Below are 23,450 nucleotides of genomic sequence, written 5' to 3' on the forward strand. Positions count from 1 at the left end.
CACACACAATAAATAAATGTAATAAATAAAAATAAATAAATATAAAAAAAAAAAAAAAGAAAAAGAAAATAGGGCTGCTGCCACATGCCTATAATTCTAGCACTCTGGAGACAGAAACAGAAGGATGACCCTGAGTTCAAGGCCAGCCTGAACTACACATCAAGACCCTTTCTCAAAATACAAAAAGTAAATTTTTTTTAAAAAAGCCACACACACACACACAAAAAAAAAATTGAAAATTAAAAAGATTTTAAAAAGCCACACATGGTGGCATATACCTGTAATCTCAGCACTTGGGCAGTTGAGGCAGGATTGCAATGAGTTTGAGGCCAGCCTGGGCTACATGGCAAAACCCAGACTCAAACAGTGCTAGGAATGGAGCTCAGTGTGACAGCCCTGGGTTCAGTCTCCAGTGTTGGAGAAAAGCGAGACTGCCTGGAACACAGTGCGAGAGTAGCAGGCAGGGAGGCCCAGAGCTGGCTTCTGCAGGCTTCCCGCCACAAGGCCTGTAAATAGGCTTCAGTAAGCTGAGTGGACATGCCCCAGCTTCTTCCTGTGTCCCCTCCCGGGATCCTCCACTTGAGCCCATCGCACAGTCTCCTCCACCCTAGGAGGTGACAAGGCTACAGGCTCGCGCAGGCATGTCTCTACTTCCACTTGGCCTGGGCCACCTGAGATCATCTTCCTAACAAGGCATCATAGCAGCGAAATACTACTGTGTGGGTCTCCATAACACCTTGGAGCTCCACACTAAACTCATTTTACCTCACTCATTTTACCTAACACCTTTTATTGAGACACAGTCTCAAGCTGTAGTTCAGGCTGACCTTGAACTCACTATGTAGCCCATGTTGGCCTCAAACTCATGTACCTCTTGCCTCAGCTTCCCGTGCTGGGACTATAAGCATGTGCCACCACACTTAGCACGCTAACACTTCTTAGAGTTAAATGGAAACTTGGTTTCACGTGAGACCCATGTTCAAGGTCATAGCAGAACCCAAACTCAAATTCAGGGACTTTTTATGGGTCCACCACACCCCCACAACCCCCACCCCTGCCACCACTGTAGCTAGGTTTAAGCACAAGGTATTTTAAAAACCTGAGGTCTAGCTGGGCAGGTCAGGGCAGGCTTCATATACCAGCACTTAAATGGCCAAAGCAGGAAGATTGGCAGTTCAAGCCCAGCCTAGGCTATTTAGTGGAGAGATGCTCTGTCAAAATTAAAACTTTGAGCGCTGGAAAGACAGCTCAGCGGTCTAAGGGCCTGACTGGCAAGTGCAAGGACCGGAGTTTGATCCCTGGTACTGCATGCTGTGTCAGCCCCAGAACAGGGCATGATGGCACACGCCTGTAATCCCAGTGCAGGGGAGGCTGAGACAGGAGGATCACTACAAGTCTGAAATGCATAGCAAGACCCTATATCAAATAAATAAAAAGTAAATAAATAAAACTTAAAGCTGTGTGTGACAGCACACACCTGTAATCCCAACACTCAGGAGGCTAAGGCAGAAGGATCATTGTGAGTTCCAGACCAGCCTGGGCTACAAAGTGATCTCAAAGGCTCAAGGACAAAGTCCAGCCGGAGCTGCATAGCAAAACCTCAAAATCTAAAAAAAAAAAAAAAAAAAAAACACCTCTAGTTAGATCCTATCTGGATAAAATGAAAAGAGCTAGGCATGTAGCTCAGTGCAAAGGCCCTGGGTTCAAGCTCCAGTAAAGAAAGAAAAAAATTGGTCAACTTAAAAAATTCCAAGGGGCCAGGGAGATGGCTCAGTAGGATAAGCGCTTGACTGACAAACGCAAGGATCTGAGTTCAATCCCCGGTTCCGCAAAAAAAAAAAAAAAAATTCCAACCACCTCTAAAAAACACTGCAGACCAAATTAAGGCACTGGGCTCCAAGGTGGAAGGGCTTCAGGTACAAATGGCTTCCCACTGTGAGGTCCGGTCTGCCCCCATCCCTCTGCCACGTGACCCACACAGGGGTGATCATGATGGGATCACTGGTCCCTTGCCTGTCCCAAGCTGGCAGGTCCCATTCACCCCTACTCCAGTCCCCATACCAGGCGACAAGGCCCTACAGGACTACTAAGGGACACACCTGAGAACGGCATCCACAGGTCTGTGCGTACCCTGCTCTGCTGATTCCCAGCAGGCCAAGACCAGATGAGCACCCCAGTGACAGCTCCAGGGACCTGGGCTCAAATTCAAGGCTCTTGAGTGGCTTTTTTTAAAAAAAAAAAAAAAAAAAAAAAAAAAAAAGGAATTAAAATTGAGAACTTGAGCTTGCCAGGCAGGCACTTATGTCACTGGGCTATCTTCCTGGCCCTTGAGGTGTATTTAAAAAAAAGAAACGTATGGGCCAGTTTTCACAGGGGAGGTCAAGTGTAGCTGGATCCAGGAGCACAAACAGGATTCTCACATCTTCTCTCTCATCCGAAGGCTCAGCTGTCCTGAGTGTCAGGCTTGTGAAAACAAGGTCCCTAACCTTGGCTCAGGTAGGCAGACTTGGAGCCCTAACCCTAATCACTATTCATAGTATTGCCACCCAAGTAGAAGGCCAGAGAGCACTCAGGACCTTCTGGAAGGTTCCTAACCAGCAGACCCACACTGATCCAGGCAACCCATGGTTTATTCCAAGTCCCCAGGATGCTGGGCAGACCCCTTCACAGGTAGAAGAGCCAGGGTCAAGCCCCAGGTAACACACAAAGGGGCAGAGGGGCAGAAGGTCCAGAGGTCTTTCTTGGACTGAGCCTTCTAGACCCACCTGGGGCATTGTTTCCCTCCCGCAACACACATTAGCTCCACCCACCTGTCCCCCACAGGGACACCTCACACCTCATGAGGCTGGACCCGGAAGGCTGGGCAGTTGTGGGAAGGAGTCACCCTCCACCTTGCCCCAGGCATCCTTGCAGCTGTCAGCTGCCCAGGACCCATGTAGATGTGGCCACTGGCACATCCAGAGAGCCACAGCCACAACAAACCAATGGCACTCTGCCCACCCTCCTGGAGGGTTTGTCTAAACTGCCATCCCCACCCCAGCACCCATGACCGAGTGTCCAGGCAGGAAGTGTGTGGGCATCTAGGTGGGGACTCAGGAGGCCTCAGCCAGGCAGGATTTGGTGAGCCCAAGACCAGGGGTCAGCTAAGGTCTAACCGGCCCAACTTGTCCCCACTTCAGGGCCTCCGCAAACCAGCGCTGCATTCCAATCTGCTCTGAAGGGCTTAGGTAAAGTCAAAGGTGAACCTGAAATTAGGGCACCCTCAGAAGGACCAACAATCACGGGCAATCATGGGGTAGGGATCAGGTTGGGCCCTGTCCTGGGTCGTGTGGATTTTCCATGCCATGCCGCCTGATGCAGTGCTGCATGGGAAGGTGGACCAGTTTTGTGTGCCCTCACCCTGACTCTGATATTCTCAATCCCATTCTACAGGAAACTGAGGTTCAGCTATGGAGACCAGGTAAGGCCTGGTTTGAGGTTTATTTTATTTCGTTGAGACAAGGTTTCACAATGCAATTCAGGCTGGCCTCAAACTCACTGTGTAGCCCAGGCTGGCCTCGAAATCATTGCTTCTTCTACCTTAGCCTCCCAAGTGCTGGGATTACAGACAAGTGCCATCATACCTAGCCTGGTTTTTTTGGTTTTTTGAGACAGGGTCGTGATAGTCCAGGCTGGCTTGAACTTACTACGTAACCCAGGGTGGCCTCAACCTCACGGCGATCCTCTCGCCTCAGCCTCCTAGTGCTGGTTTTACAGGTCTGCGCCACCAGCCCGGCCCGGGACGCCCACTCTCTACCGGCCGAGAGGGGTCTTCACCTGCCGGGTTGGGAAACCTAATTGAGACTTCAGCCTCAGCCGTGGCCCCTCCCGAGACCCGCCCAACTCCCCTCCCACGGCCCCACCCTCTGCCGTGGACGTCACAAAAAAAGGCACTCAAAGCCGCGGCGACGAGGCCGGACAGCACAACCCAGTCCTGCCCGCGTCCCCGCGAACACGCGTCCGCGGAGCTCGTCCGGGCGCGGGGGGCGGGGCGGGGCGGCGGCGGCGGCGGCGGCGGCGGCGGCGGCGGCGGCGGCTGCGCCCTGCTGGAACCAGAAGTGCGAAGCGCCTGCGCAGTGGCGCGGGTGAAAACAAGACTCGGCTTCCCGGCGTGCCCCGCGGGCGGGCGCGCAGGCGCAGTCGGGTCCGGTGGCAGCCCGCCGGCGTAGTTGGACCCCAGCGGGGGCGCGCAGGTGCTTTCGGGAAGGGGTGCGCGGCAGGACTTGAGGCTAGCGCCCGGTGGGCGGCGACGCCAGAGCGAGTGGAGCCCTCCGGGTTCTCGAGTGGCGGCGGCAGCGGCGCAGAGGAGGAAGGCGGCGGCTCCCCCACGGCCGGCGCGCGGGCCGGTCCGTCCCGCGAGCTCGCGGCGGCCCAGAGACCCGGCGCGCCTTTGGTCCCGGGCCCCTCCGCCGCCCCCGCCGCTGCCGCCGCTACCGCCGCAATGGCTCGGCCGCTGGTGCCCAGCTCCCAGAAGGCGCTGCTACTGGAGCTCAAGGGGCTGCAGGAGGAGCCGGTGGAAGGCTTCCGCGTGGCTCTAGTGGACGAGGGCGACCTGTACAACTGGGAGGTGGCCATCTTCGGGCCACCCAACACCTACTACGAGGGCGGCTACTTCAAGGTGAGTAGGCTCGGGTTCCCCTGCGTCCCCGGCTCTTCCCGTTGCCCGTTCCCGCCGCTGTCAGTCGCTCCAGCCGCCTCCTCAGGCTCCCGAGGGCCCCCAGAACAGGCCAGATTCCCTTCATCACCCAGAGGGCAGGCGAGACCCCTTGGTTTGTGCGGGTGCCGGCATTCACTCACCTCACGTCGGGGAAGAGGGCACTGGGGACGGCCAGCGCGGCCGCTGTTCGGCTCCAGCAGGGGCCCGGATGGGGCTTGGCAGCCCGACCTGCTTGGAAAGCGGCCATCCTTACCCAGAGCGGGCCCCTCCCTGGCTTTATGTAACCTGTGCCCTCGGGAGGGTGGAGGCAGGGCCCACCGCGCCCACACTGGTCCCCCAGCAACACCCCAGGCTGCTGCCCTGTTTGCTGCCGGCAGCAGGCAGGGGAGTCTCCTGTCCCTCCTGCCTGCTTCTCTCTAGTTCCCCTAAGCAGGTGGCTCCCCCCCACCCCCCGTACCAGGGATTAAACTCAGAACCCTGTGCTTGCCAGGCAAGCACTTATTCTACTCTTATTCTACTGAGCTATCTCCCCAGCCCAAGCAGGTGGTTTCTTGGGACCCAGATCTTGCTGTTTCTTCTGCCTCTCCGATGGTTTGAGGCTGAGCGAGTCTCTTGTGTTGTTGGAACCAGGGAGCCAAGGTTCTGTCCCCCAGATTGGCTATGTTGTTTCTGTGTGGTGTGACAAAGAACAAGGGCAAAAATCAGGGCAGTTTTCTTGACTTTGCAAACTGAGCCCAGCTGAGGCCTTGGACTCCTTTCAGGGACATGGGACCCTGCTCTGGAGCCAGAGGGAGGAGGCAGGTTCTCTCTGCCTGTGAGGAGGGGGGAGCAGGTGGGAAGGAGCAGAAGCCAAAGCCAGGACTGGCTGCAGAGGCGGTCTGCACAGGTGCCTGTGTCAGCATGACATCTGCCCACTGGTCATAAGGGTGGCAGTACTGTCTGCTAGGGAACTATTCTTTTACTCGGTTATTTATTTAGTAAGTTAGTTATTTGAGATAGGGTTTCCTTGTGTAATTCACGCTGGCTTTGAGCTCACTGTGTAGCCCAGGCTAGCCTCTGACTAGTGATGATCCTACTGTCTCAGCCTCAGTGCTGGTATTACATAGAACAGCTTGCCTGGCCTGGGGAGAGATTCTTGAGCTGCAATTCTAAGTTACAGAATAGGGTGGGATAGAGACGTTGTAGACATCTTCACCTCAGGACTGAAAACAGTCTGGGTGTGGGAACCTTGGAAGTCACCAAATGGTGTAGGCATCATTTCTAGCTCCTTTTGTCTGTTTGGGGGAGCAGTTTGTGTTGGGCTCAGAGCAGATGAGACCAAGTTCCACCCTGAGGCCAGGGCCCTCATGCCACTGTGTTTTAGGAAGAAAGAGGCCCCTGCCTGCAAAGGATCATGACAGAGCCTAGCATTAGGGCCTTAGCCCTCCTTCCAGAGCAGGTTGGCAGGGACTCAGCCACATAGGTACCCATCTGCCATGGTTGTGTCTTCAGGAGCCAGTGTGGAATCCAGGGTGGCTCGGCCACCTACCAGGACCCTCCTGTCTCCATTGTGGGTGGCTGGGTCTTGCAAAGAGTATGTGGAAATGGAAAAATTATGAGGTGCCCAGGCCCACTATGCTTCCTAGCTGCTTCCTTGAGGCAGGCAAGTGTGCAGCCTTTCCAGACACAGCACGGGCCCTTCCCATGCTTCTCTTGCTCTGGACCTCCGGGCTGGGTGCTTTCCTTCCCCGAGCTTCAGTTCACTCAGTTACACCAGCAGCTTTAAAGGCTCTTGAGTGGAGACCCTGGCTCTGGGCGCATTTGAGGCCAGTTTTACCTGCCTTGAGGTGGCTCTTGAGGACAAAGGCTTAGAAACCAACACTGGATCTGGGCAGCCTTGAAGTCTTGAGGAACCTGGGCCAGTGCTCAGACCCCAAGTCCAGGTCGTCCAGCCAAAGGCAACTTCACACTGAAACCCAGAGGATACCAAGAGTGGAACTTTTTAGGGATTTTTTTAAAGACTGGAGATTGCAAAGGCTACTCTCCATCTCTTAGAACTTAAAACATTTCCAGGACCCTGGCCCAGTAGCTGGGGATCCCCAAGGAAACAGCAGGGGTTCCTTGTTTACCTGCTGAGGCCTTCAGGGCAGTAGAAAGAGTCACACTCTTGGCCTCAAGCTCAGCTCTGACTTGGGGAGGTGCCTCAGATCCTCCCTTGTGGCCACCCTTGGCCTTATGGGCAGGAGAGAGGCAATGACATGGAACACGTCTCCCTCAGGGGCCTGCCGACTCAGCTCCCCTGCAGCCAGGTGGACGAGTCCATGCCAGCCCTCCTTCAGCCAGAACACCAGGCTCTGTATGTACCAGAGGGCTCCAAAGGTAGCCTGGAGCCTCTGCCAGCTGGTGGCACCTGCTGAAGAGGACCCAAGTCTGAACCACCCAGGGTCAGGGCCATCCAGGCAGCCAGCACCCATGTTCTTGAGTGGCCGAACTTTTATCAGCCAACGTGCCTCTGAAAAGGCCAAAGCATCTCGATGTGGGTGATGAATGGAAAGTCCCTATCTCTTTGGGGACACATCCCTTGGGTACCAGTGCTGGTAGGCCTTGAACACTAGTCTGCAAAGTGAGTCCTAAGGGGTCTGGCTTCTCTGAGTGCCCTGCTTTCTGTCCCTCAGGCACGGCTCAAGTTCCCCATCGACTACCCGTACTCCCCACCGGCCTTCCGCTTCCTGACCAAGATGTGGCACCCAAACATCTATGAGGTGAGACACAGACGCAGACACACATACACCTCCCGGTGAGGAGAGTCACATACACATGCACATGCACACACCACCTCTTGCAGCCTGTGCTTGGCGGGTGCCGGGAACTGGCTGACCTCTACTGCTCTCTCCTCACAGACAGGGGATGTGTGCATCTCCATCCTGCACCCCCCAGTCGATGACCCCCAGAGTGGGGAGCTGCCATCAGAGCGGTGGAACCCCACGCAAAATGTCAGGTGAGGGTGCTCAACCATCCCTGGCCCGGCCCCTCGCAGTATCCCCCACCACTTCCAAGTTTGAGATTCCTCGCACTCTGGGGTGGAGGCTCTTATGTTCCTGGTGTCCCCTCCCCTAAACCACCATTCCCCCAGGACCATCCTCCTGAGTGTGATCTCCCTGCTGAACGAGCCCAACACCTTCTCGCCGGCCAACGTGGATGCCTCAGTGATGTATAGGAAGTGGAAGGAGAGCAAGGGCAAAGATCGCGAGTACACAGACATCATCCGGTGAGTATCAGGGTCAGCAAGGCCCAGGCCTACCTCACCTCTCTCCTTCTCTTCCTTAGAAACTAGGGCCCCTTGGGCATGGTGGCAGATGCCTGTAATTCCAGCACTTAGGAGGCTTAGGGAAGATACTTGGTTCAGTTCGAGGCCAGCCTGGACTACATAGCCAGGCTCTATCTTGAGAAAACACAGAAACAAGAAAGAAAACTAGGGAGAGAGGGAATGTGGCTTTGTGCTGGTCATGATGGATCCAGCAATGTGAGACTGCAGTGTGCACCATGAGGTACGTGTACTCACATGCAGAGCACACGTGTCCACACACACACCTAGGAGGCCACCAGGGTCGTTGCTTCATGTGTGTTACATCATGACTGAGCCCCTGCACATCTGGGCCACTGTCCTCAGGATGGTGGCCTTTGTTATACAGGGCCAGTGCACTCAGGTCAGCTTCTATTTCACATGTATCTGAGGTCACACATTAAGCACTCTTTTCAGTTTGTTGCCTGGTTGTGGTTTTTTGATTTTTTGGCAGGGTTGTTTTTTTTTTTTTAACCAGGGTCTTATTGTGTAGTTCAGGCTGACCTTGAACTCACTTTGTAGGCCAGAATTGTGTGGATCCTCCTGCCTCAGCCTCCTGAGTGTCAGGATTACAGGCGTGCGCCACCACACCTGGCCACGTTTGTGGTTTTGAAAGTAGAACTTTCCAGAGGAGAGAGCCCTGTAGCCCTCCCTGTGGGGACTCCTGCTGGAGAAGCCACTTGCTGTGCAGGCCTTGCAGAGCCCAGCTCCTCATCTGACCCTGGCCTGTCGCCATCCCCCACAGGGATAGCAGGTGGTGTTCCAAGGTGGGAAATAAGTCAGGGGAGGAGGCAGGAGGTATCCTTGGCTCTGCCCATCGTCACTTCAGTGGGGTGCTCTAGCTCCTTATCTTGTCTCTTTTGGGGGTAGTAGTTTTGTTCTGTACCTTTTGTTGCTGGTCGTAGAACCCAGCACCACCCAGCATCCTAGGCCAGTGCTCAGCACCAAGAGACACACACACACACATCATCTGGTGGACTTAGCTGTTCAGCAGGTTTTTTTCCAGGTTTCTTTTCACTTTATTCTTCACTTTTCTCTTTTTAATCAGAAATAACACCTCACACCCCAGCTGTTCTTCCCAGGAGGAGCCAGCCAGGCACGTCCACACCAGCGCTGACCCAAAATTGCACACAGTGCCTGCATTGTTTCCCATGCTGGCAGCAGCTCGCAGCTCCTCATGGCTGAGGAGAGGCAGCACTGTGCCTGTCCCCACCCAGGCCAGACCCCGCTCAGCACATGGCCAGGCAGCAGCCAGCAGAGGCAGGCAATGTGCCTGCTCCTTTGCAGGAGCCCTGGCTGGTGGCCCCTAACTGGTGGGACACAGATGAGGCCATCAGGACATGGGATAACGGTGCTTCTTCTTTTTTTTTTTTTTTTTGTCGGAACCAGAGATTGAACTCAGGCCCTGCGCTTGCCAGGGAAGTGCATTCCACAGAACTCCCCAGCCCCAAAACTGCATTCTTTATATTAAAACACAGTCTCTCACTAGTTTCCCTGGAGCAACTCAGATTTGTGATCTTCCTGCCTCAGCCTCTTACACTGGGAATGCAGACATGCATGAGCATGCCCAGCTTTTCCAGAATTTTAAAGATTTTATTCAAGGGATGTTGGAAGTGTTGTTCAGTGCCTCCACCTCATCTCCAGCGCTGCAAGTACAAATAAATGGCTTCACGTATATGGTTTTATCCATAACAGATTGGTGCTGTACAGGCCACCACATTAGGTGGCTGCTGTGGTACTGCGTGAAGTAAACAGCGTTGGCAGCAGTCTGACCATGTCCTATGCTCCAGTGGTACCACCAGGCATCCCATTTCCCTCCCCCAAGGTCCACCCTGTGCTTTTCTAGCTGAGCTGCTGCCCTCCATCCCCACTCTGCAGTTAGGTTATGGTTTTATTTTGTTTGAGGTGTTAGGCACAGGACCCAAGGCCTCCCACGCACTAGGAAGGTGTTCTACCACTTGGCTGCACCTGCAGCATTTGTCTTGCAAGGTGGCCAGCCTGGCCTCCAACTCAGCCTCCTGTCTCAGCCTCCCCAACAGCGCAGACCACAGTCCAGATGTGCACACAAGTATGCACGTGGGGCAGGCAGAGACCCCTGGGTGACCGTCAGTCTCCGCTGCTCTTCTCTGCATAGAGTCACATGAGCCCTGCAATCATGCAGGTCTTGCCCATCCCTATTTGTAATTCTTTTTGTTGTTTTTGTGGTGGTAGTTTTGTTTTTGGTTTTTTCGTACTGGGGACCCAACTCTGGGCCATACCAGGGAGGTGCTTGTGCCACAATTGCCATCCCAGCCCTGTTGTGTTTTTTGAGGGGAAGCTGGTTTTTTTGAGACCAGCTCTTGCTGTGTAGCCCAGATTGACCTTGAACTTGTGTCAATTCTGTCTCATCCTCCCAAGTGCTGGGAGAACAGGCATATACCACCCACCTACCCAGCTATCTGTCACTAGTTCTGTGGTGCTTCTGCAGAAAGGGATTTTTAAATTTCTAGTCATGGATGTGGACATGTGGGATCTGCATGTGTTTGCGACATGTACCCATGTATGTGTGTCAGTGGGCAGTGCTGCCTGCTGGCTGTCACCAGAGCCAGTGGCACCAGGTGTCCTGGCCAGCTGTCCTGGGCAGGCAGAAGAGGGCTGTGGTGGATGCTGTGTAGCACTCGCTGTCCTGGCTGTCCTCCTGGCCACTTCACACTTGCCTACCCAGGGGGACACCCTTGGTGGCTGTGGGCCCCACCAGCCCCTGGCACAACCCAGGCCCGTTTTCTCTGGTTCCGTCCATGCCCCTCCCATCCCAGAGCAGAAATCAAAACTGGCCTATTTTTATCCCCAGCGCTCCCTGTGGACTGCTCCTCTGTGCCCACATTGGGCTGCAGTGGCTGCTCTCTGCTTGTGTCTGCATCTGAAAGTGCGGGTTTCAGCCTCAAAATAGCACATGTCCCAGCAGGGTTCCACATGGCCACAGAGCCAGAGCTGTGGCCTGGTCAGGGGCACAGGAGCAGACTCCATGGTTGAAAGTACCCTTCATAGAGCCTGTGGGACACGGTGTCTGTCACAGATGCTGCCAGGCTGGGCTCAGCCCACCCCTTGCCCCATCCCAGGATGCCTATTGTTGTCACTATGGGAAGGACTCAGTGTGTCCATCCCCCATAGCCTTTCCTGCACAGGACAGAGGGGACCCAACTGGGCATCACAGTAGCCCGCCCTCCATCTTGTTTCCTCTCCTAGGCCAGGTGGCACTAGATCAGGACCTCGCTTGGTGGTGTCCCCATTCTGGGCACCAAGATCTGTCACCTCCCCTGCCCGACCCACCCATACAAGTCCAGTGTCTGCTGCCGGGCTCCTTCCTGCTCCCAAAAGCAGGGCTGCTGCCTGAGCAGGGTTCCTGAGTGGCCTGTGTAACTATTGAGGGGTCTGGTGTGGTCACCTTCGCTGCAACATCTCTCTGAGGCTCCTGGGTACTATACTATGCACAGGCCTAGGGCTGCACCCTAGCAGTGCCTTCACCTACCCTGTCTCCTCAGGAAGCAGGTCCTGGGGACCAAGGTGGATGCGGAACGTGACGGGGTGAAGGTGCCCACCACGCTGGCCGAGTACTGCGTAAAGAGCAAGGCGCCAGCGCCCGATGAGGGTACGGACCTCTTCTACGACGACTACTATGAGGATGGCGAGGCAGATGAGGAAGCTGGCAGTTGCCTGGGGGACGAGGACAGCTCTGACAACGAAGGGTCCTGACACTGCGCCCTGCAAAATAAACTCTCAGATTTTACCTCATGACCGGCCTGGTGGGCTCAGCCCACGGACTACCTCATGGAGCTTGCGTAGTCCCTCTCCGGGTGGGTAGCACTGTTCTAGGTTTGCCTCTGCTTCTGTGGACAGTGGCTACCCGAGGCCTGGGCTTCAGGGACTGGTGCAGCCCAGCAGGGCCCTTGAAGCCGGACGGTGGGCGGGCTGGGAAGGCCCAGGTGACTCAGGTCAGAACCTGCCGCCCAGCAGCTTGCAGCCACAGACTCAGCATCCAGCGATGCGTGGCCAATGACTGTGGCTCCTCTCCTCTGCTTTGGTTTGTTTGAATCTAAATAAAATTCCTTAGGAGGCAGATGCTTTCTGGGAGCACACAGGGGCCAGGGGCTGCTTGCTACCAAGGACTGCAGCAGCCAGGCCTGGGGCCTGTTAGATGTTAGTGGTTGGGGGAAGGGGAGTTGTCCTGTGGCACTGCAAACGCAGGACCTGTGCTCTGAGCCGCATCCCTGCCCCTTTTTACTTTGGATCAGGTCTCACTGTGCTGCCCTGGTGGGGCTGGGTCTTGGAATCCCCTTCTGCCCTAATATCCCAGAGTGCCAGAATTGGAGACAGCACCACCAAGCCTGGCAATTTCCCTTGAACCAGAGGCCTGGCAGCATGGTGCCACCCAGGCCACAACCCAGCTTACCTCCTCCCCTTGGCTGTGTGGCCCTGTACTCTGAGCCAGTCACAAAAGGACAAATGAGCCAAGTGGAGATGGCTGGCAAGGCCTAGGTGGCACAGCGATCAGGACCTGCAGCTCATGGCCGGGAGCCGCAGACTTAGGGTGTGTGGCCAGTGATTTGTGGCCCCTCTCTGTAGGGGCATAGCTTCCGTTAGAAAGGTGGGGAGGCTCCAGGGACAAGTGGGGATGATGGCTCACAGCCATATGACCAGGCTCAACACCTTTGAGCTTTACCTGCAAAGAAAGTGTAAATTTTGTCCATCTTTTTATCATAGTAAGGAAAATCTGGGTATGGTTGCTCCCCGCGCAATCGCAGTGCCCTGGGAGGCTGAGGCTGGAGGATCGTAAGGCCAAGCCCAGCCAAGGCAACACAGACACTCCATGAGAGCTGTCCCGAGCCGGGTGGCGGGGGATTTGCTGGGGATGCCGCTCAGTGCAAAGGCTCTGTTTTTTTGTTTCTTTAGTGTTTTGTGTTTTGAGACAGGATCACTCTGCAGTTCACGCTGGTCTTTTTTATTTTATTTTTTTTATTTATATATTTTGCGGAACCGGGAATTGAACTCAGGCCCTTGTGCTTGCCAGGGAAGCAATTATTCCACTGAGCCATCTCCCCAGCCCCCAGGTCCTTTTTATTTATTTGTTTGTTTTGTTTTTGGCAGAACCAGGGACTGAACTCAGACCCTTGCACTTGCCAAGGAAGCACTTGTTCTACTGAGCCATGTCCCCAACCCCTGGGCTGGTCTTGAGCTTACAAAGTAAGCTCAAGACCAGCAGGGTTTCCAGCTCACAACAATCCCTCCTGCATCAGCCTCCCAAGTGCTGGGATTACAGGTGTACACAGCCACACCCAGCTAAGGCTCTGGTGTAATCACAGATACCAAAAGAAAAAGCAAGGAAAAAAATCAAGAGGCCTTCTGGGATATACTTCAATGCTAGAATGGCTTCCAAGTGTTCACAGGCCCCGGATTCCACCCCCTGCATACACCAGAGGGATGCTGGTACACACCTGTAGCCCCAGCTGGGGGCTGAGCTACTTAGGAAGGTTGAGGCAAGAGGATCACAAGTTCAAGGCCAGCGTGGATAACTTGGATCCTTTCTCAAAACAGAGCTATGGGTATAGTTAACGCGCTGTAGGTTGTCTCCTCTGAAAAAGGGGAGGGACAGAGGGAGAGGGAAGGAAAGCACAAGGGGCAGCCACATAGCTCAGCAGATTAAAGTGCCTGCAGGGGTCCCAGGGCACACCGAGACCATGAATGAGAGTGGGTGGGTGTGAGGCTCATGCCTGTAATCCCAGCACTTGGGAGGCTGTAAACAGGATAATCTCAGTCCTGATCTAGTATTGAGACCCTGAATACCCTGTAGACTCCCTAAAATACAGGCGGGGGGGAAAGGAAAGTACAAAGCTAGGCTTGGTGCATTGTCCTCAGCATTTGAGAGGCTGAGGCAGGACAGTTGCCATAAATTCGAGGCCAGCCTGGGTTATGTATCAACCCTGTCTTCATGAAAAACAAAGCAAGCTGGATGTGATGTGGCGCATGCCTGTAATCTCAGCACTCCTGAGGCTGAGGCAGGAGGATCATTGTGAGTTTGAGGCCAGCCTGGGCTACAAAGTGAACTCAAGGCCAGCCTGAACTACACAGGAGACCCTGTCTCAAAAAGATAAAAGGGGGGAGAAAAAAAAAGAACAAAGGAAACATCACATTGACCATACAAACATAAGACAGGAGTTTACACACTAACTTAACTGGAATACTTGTTAACTTTTGGGGTCTGACCGTGTGGTGTGCTCTGACCTCAAGATAGGACCAGGGACTCGTGCTTATCGGGCAAGTGCTCACTACTGGGCCACAACCCCCCTGGAGACCCTGTAAAGGCTGTGAGTGAGGAAACCTCGGGAAGAGAACTGCCCCTCTATGCAGGGTGGGGCTGAGAATGTCAGTCCCCATAAAAACAAATTTAGGAGAAAGGCTGAAGATTGATTGATTGATTGATTGATTGGTTTGATTTTGGTCTCTTTGAGACAGAGTATGCAGCTCAGGCTGGCCTTGAGGTCACCTTATAGCCCAGGCTGGTCTTTAACTTGCAACCATCCTCTGGCCTCAGCTTCCAGAGTGCTGGGATTACAGGATTACAAGCGTGTACCACCATGCCCAAAAAGAATTTCTTTTCTAACAATCTGTAAAATTTTCCTTAAAAAGGAAAATAAAAAATGCCCCTATAGCTGGGTGTGTGTGAGGTGCACGGTAACTGGGAGGCTGAGGCAGGGGGATCTCAAATTCAACCCCAGCCTGTGTGATTTAGACACTATCTCAAAAGTAAAAAAGAGCTGGGAGGTAGCTCCCTGCAAAGCCCCAGCTTCAATCCCTAGTACTGCCAAAAAGGAGAAGGAAGAAACGTGTTTGTGCTTGCTGTGAATGTAGGAGGCTCAAGAAAATGAGGTGGGAGGCTGAGAGGGAAGTTCGCTTTCTGCTGATAAGTTTTTAAATGTTGTGCCATCTGTGTAGAGTACATAGTCAGAAAATAGGCTTTGTGTGTGTGTGTGGAACCGGGTATTGAACTCAGGCCTTTGTGCTTACCAGGGAAGCGCTTATTCTACTGAGCCATCTCCCTGGCCCAAAATAGGCTATTTTGAAAGTCTCGTTCCAGCACTTGGGAGGCTGAAGCAGGAGGATCACTGGGAGTTCACTGTCAGCCCAGCCTACATCGGCCCTAAGTCAATAACAGCAAAAATTAAAAACTATTTTGTTTTTGGCGGAACTGGGGATTGAACTCAGGCTCTTGCGCTTGCCAGAGAAGCACTTATTCTACTGAGCCATCTCCCCGGCCCCTTAAAAACTATTTAAAAGCAGAGTGCAGGAGGTTTGTCTAGGGGCACACCGTTTGTTTTTTTTTTTTTTTGTTTTGTCTTTTTGAGACAGGGTTTCACTATGCACTTCAGGCTGGCCTTGAACAGCCCCCTTTGCAACCAGGCTGGTCTCGAACTTGCAGCGATTCTCCCTCCTCAGCCTCCCAAGTGCTGGGATTACAGGTGTGCGCCACCACAGCACAAGGGATGTTTTGGAGAGGATGAAAGTTTGGAACTCGGAGGTGCTGGTCCCATTTCTGGAGCCACTGAGAACTTGTGGTGGGGCTGGAGGGAAGACACCCCATGCAGCCACTGTGGAGGTGAGGTCACTTCAATATAATGAGATTTCTTTTTCATCTTGGTTGAATTTGGATGTTAACTGAAAAGCTACCAGAATCAGAACTTTTGCACCCGCTTGCTTGCCATTGCTGAGTGCTGGGTGTGGAGCTGAAGAGGAATGGACCTCCTCTGATGGGGGTTTAATGTGATGGTACCTTAGGTACTTTTCTTACTGCCAGGATAAAACACCAACCCTCAGAGTTAAAGGAGGAAAGGTTTATTTCAGCTCACAGTTTGCAGAGGTTGTCGTGCACAGCTGGCTCAGAGGCAGGGTGGCGCAACAGAGGGGCATCACGGGAAAAACAGTTCATGGCAAAGCAAGGCAGGCAGAAGGCAGCCAGCAGCAAAGTAGCAGAGCAGCTCCTTTCTGTCCCTTTATATGCCATCAGGCTCCCCACCTCTTGGATGGTATCACCCACACCCAGGATGGGCCTTCCCAGTTATCTATACCCACGATTTGCTAAACCAATCAGTGGAATAATCAGTAGTCATGTGCCCTTAATCTAACCACCTCCCAAAACACCTGTGAGTGCAGGCGGCTTTGAAGGAATGTTAGACACAACCCAGCACAGATGGGATGTGTAGATTCTGCCCAGCCATCAGCAAGTAGCCATCTATCGATCTGCCCACCCATGTAGCATGAGGAGCAGGGATAGGGGTGTCACAGGGGACGAAAGTTGTGACGAAAAATCAGCCTACAGGTACAGCTCAGTGGTGAGTGTCTTGTATGTGCAAGCCTGGGCTTCCATCCCCAGCATCCAAACACAAGAACCTGAGGGATGATGTGGGGGCTCACACCTGTCCTCTCAGTCCTCAAGAGGCTGAGGCAGGAGGATCAGTGTGACTTCAGGGCTAGCCTGGGCCACACAGCGAGACCGTGTCTCAAAAATAAAGAAAAGGGGGCCTGGGTGATGGCTCAGTGGAATAAGCGCTTCCCTGGCAAGCGCAAGGGCCTGAGTTCAATCCCCGGTTCCGCCAAAAAATAAAAAAAAACCCTGTGAGCCTCGCCCCACCTCTGAAGCTCAGGTGGTTTCTCCAAACTCCTCCACGAAAGATGGCTTTGAACCAGAGAGACAGGTGCCAGCAGAGGGCGGCACCAGCCAGCTCTGGGAGCCTAGGCAGAGGTGAGGGTAGGTGCCACTCCCAGCCTCCAACTCCACATTTGAGATTGCTGACACCCACATGTCCAGAGCTCAAGGCTGTGCTCCAGTGGTTTCAGCACAATGCTGCGCAGCTTTTTAACTCTAATTCCAGAGCTTTCCATCACTGCAAAGAAAGTCCCGCCTGTCCCTGTGAGCCATCACCTGCCCCCTCCCAGCCCCAGCACCCTGTGTCTTGTCTCTGGAATCGCCTGTCCTGGGCATTTCCTGTCAGTGGAGCCCACACCATGTGTCTTCTGCCTCTGGTGTCTCTCACTGAGCACGGCGTCTTCCAATCCATCCACGCTGTGGTGTCACAGCCTCACCCCTTTTATGGCTGTAAGGGAGGAAAACATACTCCTTGTACCCTCCTCTGATGTTTAACTGAGCTATGGATTAAAGTGACATAAAACAGGTGCACAAGAGAACAGAGTCCATGAAAAATATGAGGCTTCATGAAGGGCAAGGCAGTTGCTGTTTCCATGTTACCCTGAGCTACAGTAAAGGGCCCTGTCCTCTAGGGGTGCTGGGACAAGGTACAGGAGGTCAAGGAGGGCCTTGGCTTGGGTAAACACCGGCTTGTTACACTAAAGCCTCTTGGGTTATAAAATTGTCTGGGATGGACAGAGTGGTGCACACCTGCCCTGCCAGCTGCATGGGAGGCTGAGGCAGGAGAATCAAAGGCTGAAGGCCAGCCTGGGCAATTTAGTGAGATTGTGTCTTCAAATATATATATTTTAAGTGCTGGGGTGTGTGCAGCTCAGTGGCGCGTGCCTAGTGTGTTTGAGATGCTGGGTTCCATCCTTACTACATGTCCCTGACCCCCTCAAAATGAGTTTATAACAGTGTAGTTTGAGATCTTTTTTTTTTTTAATGTGTGTGTGTGTGTGTGTGTGTGTGTGTGTGTGGCCAGCTCATCCCACCAGGGGGCGGGGCTGGCTGGCATGTGGTGCTGGGGATTGAACCGCAGTTCCTGTGCTTTGCTAAGCTTGTTCTAAGTAGGTGCTTTAGACCACTGAGTCATCTCCAGCCCTAGTTTGAGATCTTAATTGGCTTTGTTTTTTGTTTTTTGTTTTTTTTTGAATCAAGGTTTTGCTATGTAGTTGAGCCAGGCCTTGAACTCATCCTGTGGCCCAGGCTGACCTCAAATTCATGGCAATTTCCCTGTAATTGACTTTCTGTTTCATTCCATGCCTCCTCCCAGAGACTTAAGCCCATGCAGGGCCACTGTCCCTCTAAGGCTCCCCCTGTCCTTCCTGTCTCCTGCAGTATCCGGGCTCACATTTACCCTTGAAGTATGGCCACAGGAGTCCAGAAGTGAGAACAACTCTTTCAAAGGCCTGAGTAAACAAAGCTGGACTTTTTATGTTTGAGACAAGATCTTGCTGTGTAATTCAGTCTGGCCTTAAACTCCAGGCAATCCTCCTGCATCAGCCTCCCAAGTGCTGGGATGGACAGCACATGCCACCATACCTAGGGAGCTGGCTCTATGTGGACAGGGAAGGGGATGGAAAAAGCAGAAACAAAAACAGGAGGCAGCTGGACAGGTTGTTGCACACCTATAATCCCAGCACTGAGGAAGGAGGCTGAGGCAGAAGGATCCCAAGTTTGAGCTCAACCTGGGTAATTTAGGAACTTAGTGAGGTGAGGTCCTGCCTCAAAATAAATCGAAACAAAACAAAAGGGCTAGGGGTGGAGTTCAGTACAAAGATCTTGGGTCCCATCTGCAGTGTTACTTACAAATTGCCCTCCTGTTACCTGGCTCCAGTTACTTTCTTACAGGAGACTAGGGCTGCAGGGCCTGACTGTCCTGAGGCTGGAAGAGATTTCGTCTGTTGCCTGCATCTCTCTAGTCCTGGTCCCCAGGAGAGAACAGCTTGGCCTCTGCTGGGACCCTGCCTCTGCTGGTGCAGGTGCTTTTACCTTGGGTGTGTACGTTGTTTTTCATACTTTAGATTGAACCTAGGGTCTTTGCACTGAGCCACGTCCCAAGCCCTTTTTATTTAATTTAAATGTTTTTTGGATGGGGCAGGTGAGATGGCTCAGTGGTCTAAAGCACCTACTTAGAACAAGCTCAGCAAAGCACAGGGACCATGGTTCAATCCCCCAGCACCACATGCCAGCCAGCCCCGCCCCCTGGTGGGCTAAGCTGGCCACACACACACACACACACACACACACACACACACACATAAATAAAAATTTAAAAAATAATAATAAATGTTTTTTGGAGATGGGGTCTCGCTATGTAGCCCAGGCTGGTGATCCTCCTGCCTCAGCCTCCTGAGTGCCCAGCTCTTTTTCTGTTCTTCCTCCACAGACGTGTGGGCTGCCTCCTCACCTGTAGCCTTTTCTGCTGTTTCCCTGAATCTTAGGCTTGGCCAGGCTCTCAAGGACCATCTGACACTGGCTGGTCTTCATGATTGTTCCCTAAGGCTGGTTGGCAGCCAGAGAGGTAGAGGAGAGAGCAGCCGCTCAGCTGGGGCTTGGGCCAGGTCCTTAGAGGCAGCTGGACGTTCTCCCAGCTCCTCCTCCCAGCAGGCTCTGGGGCAGCTCCAGCTGGCTGTGGATCAGTGGGGCCCAGGCTGTGTATATGGGACTGGACAGGGTAAGGCTTATCTCTGGCCCCAGGCATGTCCCTGCCCAACCCCAGTGAGCAGGTGCTTAAAGGGGCCACATAACCAGGCTCAGTGCATGTCCACCAGCCTCCTTCAGAAGGCTGAAGCAGAAGGATGCTGTGAGTTCAAGGACAGTCTGGGCTACATAGGGAGACACTGTCTCAGAGAGACAGAGAGAGAGAGAGGAAGAAGGAGGAGGAGAAGGAAGAGAAGGGAGGGGGGAGGGGAGAAAAGGAGAGAGGAAAGAGAGCACACTAGTTGTAGGGTCAGGCTGCAGCAGTTCCTTGGGGACAGGAAAGTCCCTAAATGCTGGCCTGTCCCACACAGTCTTACAAGCAGCTAAGTTAGGTGGAAGTACAGGCAGCCAGACAGGGCTGGGCCCTGAGGGAGATGGCGCACAGAACGAGAACACATTCGGCTCTGGCTGGAGGCGCATCTGTCAAAGGCCAGGCCTCAAGATAAAGAGAACAGCCAGGCCTGCGTGCCTCCCCGACAGAGAAGCAGCACAGTGCAATTGGTATCACCTGGTCCCAGAAAGCTTAGCTAGGCATCGGTTAGTCACCCAGGACCTCCTGACCCATCTCTTCCCAAGGAGGTCCTGGTTCCTTCCGTGTACACTTGCTACATGACTGGCTTCCCCATTGGAGCAATATTACCTAAATGACTGTACTCATAATATATATATATATATATATATATATATATATATATATTTTTTTTTTTAGTGGACCTGGGATTGAACTCAGGCTCTTGCGCTTGCCAGGAAAGCGCTTATTCCACGGAGCCATCTCATACTCATAATCTTAGTGGTGGATCCTAGTTTTGACCCACATTATACCCACCTATTGATTTTGCTCTATAAAACTTCCTTTGAGGGGGCCAGGAGATAGCTCAATGGCATCCAGTGCCTGCGTACGTAGAGCAAGGTCCTTAGTTCAGTTCCTGGTACAAACCAAAACTTCCTTTGAGGAGTGGGCTTCCTGGCAGCCCCTTCAAGCCCCCTCCTGTCTCTCAGGAGCTGTATCTCCCTCAGTAAAATTTCCTACTTCTTTTTTTCTGTTTATTACCTACCTTTTTTTTTTGGGGGGTGTCTATTTTGAGACAGCATCTCACAGTGCACTTTAGACTGGACTTGTACTCACTTTGTAGCCCAGGCTGGTCTCAAACTTGCAACAACATACAAGTCCAACTGGGCGTGGCAGTGCACACCTGTCATCCTGGCACTCAGCAGGCTGAGGCAGGAGGATTGTTGTGCCAGCGAGACCACCTTAGGCTACAAAGTGAGCTCAAGGCCACCTTGAACTGCATTGTCAAAAAGACAAACATATAAAAATAAAAAAATATCAAGTCCAGCCTTGATGACTTCATGACATGGTGAGATATTTTCTCCTGCCTCAGCCTCAGGAGTGCTGGGATGACAGACATGCGCCACCACACACGGCTTGAATTTTTTACGCTTTATTTATTTATTTTATATTTTAGGGAAGGATCTACAGGGTGTTCATGGCCTCACTACTAGATCAGACTCGTAGTGATCCACCTGTTTACAGCCTCCCAAGAGCTGGGATTACAGGCACGCACCACCAGTCTCAATTGCTATCTCAGCGCACCCTAGGGGCAGGGCCTGCACAGCAGGCCCGAGATGAACCCCCCCCCCCCCCCCCCCCCCCCCCCCCCCCCCCCCCCCCCCCCCCCCCCCCCCCCCCCCCCCCCCCCCCCCCCGCCCCTGTTCCTGTTTGTAGGTGCTTTAATCCCCTGAGCTATTTGGCTGGCCCTCGAGTTTCCTACTCAGCCTCCATTGTTCTTTAGAATTTATTACTCAGTTTTTGGAAACACGAATGAGGCATATCAGACATCTAGCAGGTTAGGAGATGAAATATTTCCCTATATCCTTTGAGGTCCTATAGCCACAGGTCCTGGGACCCCTCAGTGTTTCCAAATAGTATGCAAGAAGAGTCTCTGAGGGTCTCCTCTGGGCAAGGCTCACCTTGGAGCTGGGTGCCATGCAGGAGTGGCCTATGGTGGCCACTGCCAACCGTGGTCTGATGACCCCAAGCCACATATCTTTACCTCTAGCTCTGAGTCCATGGTACAAGACCCAAGTTTGTGCAGGGCAGTGGGTCCCAGGGGCTCCACGGTTTTTCTAGCCTCTATCAGTACCTAAGGGACCCAGGTGTCACTGGGCTGGTAGCCAAGTCATCCTTGTCTCTATCTCCATCATCAGTTATCTCCTTGCCTGTTTAGATTCCTTTATTTCCTTATTTATTTGGTACAGGGTCTTGATACACAGCTCGGACTCATAGTGATCCTCCTATCTCAGCCTCTCCAGTGGGATACTGGAGCTAGAGCCTGGGTCCTTGTGCTTGCCAGGCAGGTGCTTAGACCGCTGAGCTATCTCCTGGACCCTCCCTTTTTATTTTGTTTTGGTTGCTTCCTTCCTCACTATGGAGCCCAGGCTGGCCTTGAATGTCCAGTGATCCTCCTGCCTCAGCCTCACTAGTGTTGGGGTGACAGGTGTGTGCCACCACAATGCTGGGTCTGTGACTTCTGAGGGAACACAGGCTGGAGGGTTAGGATCATGATGGTCATGACTTGCCAGCGAGTCAGTGTGGGAGAAAGACAAGAAGGAGAGAGGCAGAGACAGAGACAGAGACAGACAGGACAACATGTTCCCAGGCGAGAACCCAGAACACTGGGTGATGATGAGGTTATCTTTATTTCTCGTAGGCAGAGGAGTTTTCAAAAGAAATAGTTGGAGAGAATCCTGCTGTTGCCTCCCTGTGTCAAAGATATCAAATCTGGCAGTTAAACCTTGAAATATCCAGAGACCCTCAGACTCAGCAGGAGAAGTCAGCAGAGGGTCCCCTCAATGTCCCCAATCTGCCCTCCCCATGTGCAGGCTTCCTGACCTGCCCACACCTATGGCAGCACTGCAGTGGTGGCCAGGAAGGCCAGGAAAGGGTGGGATTGACTCACTTTTCCTATTTATTTTGCTTTGTTTTTACGGTTTGGGCTCTCTGCAGCTCATTGAAAAGATCACGCACTTGTGTGTGTGAAGAGACGCCAGGCTGTGAGCCAGGTGTGGTGGCACACGCCTGTCATCCCAGCACTGTAGAAGGTTTTTGTTTGTTTGTTTGTTTGTTTGTTTTTGCTCCGAATGCCTTCAGGGCAGGTTTGGCTGGCTTGAGTTGTGGGGACTGAACCACAGCAACCGGAGCCTGACTGCTTTGTTGAAGCAGCCACTTCAAGAACTGAGCTAAGTGCAAGAGAACCTGGCAGCTTCGTCAGGCATGGAGATGCACGTCTGTAATCCCAGCCCTCGGGAGGCTGAGGCAGGAGAATTACTGCAAGTCTGAGACCAGCCTGGGCTGCAAAGTGAGCCCAAGGCCAGCCTGAACTGCATAGCGAAACCCTGTCCTAGAAAAGAGAAGCTGGCAGTTCCAGGCTGTACTGGAAAATGTGCTTAGATGGAAATTGAGGATTGTGTTGCTAGCAGCCATTTGGGGTTCTTGCAAGGGGAATAAAATAATAAAGGACACACACACAAAAAAAACAAGAACTGAGCTAAGGGGCAGGCCTGCCTCTAGAAGGTTGAGGATGATCCAAAGTTCAAGTCCAAAGCTGGGTGTGGTGGCGCATGCCTGTAATCCCAGCATTCAGGGGATGAGACAGGCAGATCCGTTCGAGTTCATGACCAGCCTGGGCTACAAAGTGAGCTCAAGGCCAGCTGGAACTACATAGACAGATCTTGTCTCAAAAAGACAGGAAAAAAAAAAAAAAAGTTTAGCCTGGATGACTTAATGACATAGTGAGACCCCATCTCAAAATAAAAAAATAAAAATTAAAAAGTAATAATAATTGGGGGCTGGTGAGATGGCTCAGTGGTCTAAAGCACCTACTTAGAACAAACTTAGCAAAGCACAGGGACCATGGTTCAATCCCCCAGCACCACATGCCAGCCAGCCCCGCCCCCTGGTGGGCTGAGCTGGCCACATACACACACACACACACACACACACACACACA

At 53.0% G+C, this 23,450-nt stretch overlaps 1 protein-coding gene and 1 long non-coding RNA gene across 2 annotated transcripts in view; one reads left to right on the forward strand and one right to left on the reverse strand.

The window, feature by feature from the left end:
* LOC111817156 overlaps nt 1–4,937 on the reverse strand; it is a 12,450-nt gene extending 7,513 nt beyond the window's left edge. The window contains exon 1 of the long non-coding RNA XR_002821411.1: nt 4,837–4,937. This is a non-coding gene — a long non-coding RNA (uncharacterized LOC111817156). The remainder of the gene's footprint in view (nt 1–4,836) is intronic.
* Cdc34 (cell division cycle 34) lies at nt 4,134–12,114 on the forward strand. The gene is made up of 5 exons (XM_004632645.2): nt 4,134–4,657; nt 7,351–7,437; nt 7,576–7,673; nt 7,809–7,943; nt 11,540–12,114. Exons 1-5 carry the CDS (start codon nt 4,481–4,483, stop codon nt 11,748–11,750), a joined length of 708 nt encoding a protein of 235 aa, XP_004632702.1. The 5' UTR covers nt 4,134–4,480; the 3' UTR covers nt 11,751–12,114.
* The last annotated feature ends 11,336 nt before the right edge of the window (nt 12,115–23,450 follow it).

Source organism: Octodon degus, unplaced genomic scaffold (genome assembly GCF_000260255.1).
Source record: "Octodon degus isolate 3935 unplaced genomic scaffold, OctDeg1.0 scaffold00050, whole genome shotgun sequence".
Taxonomy (NCBI): Eukaryota; Metazoa; Chordata; class Mammalia; order Rodentia; family Octodontidae; genus Octodon; species Octodon degus.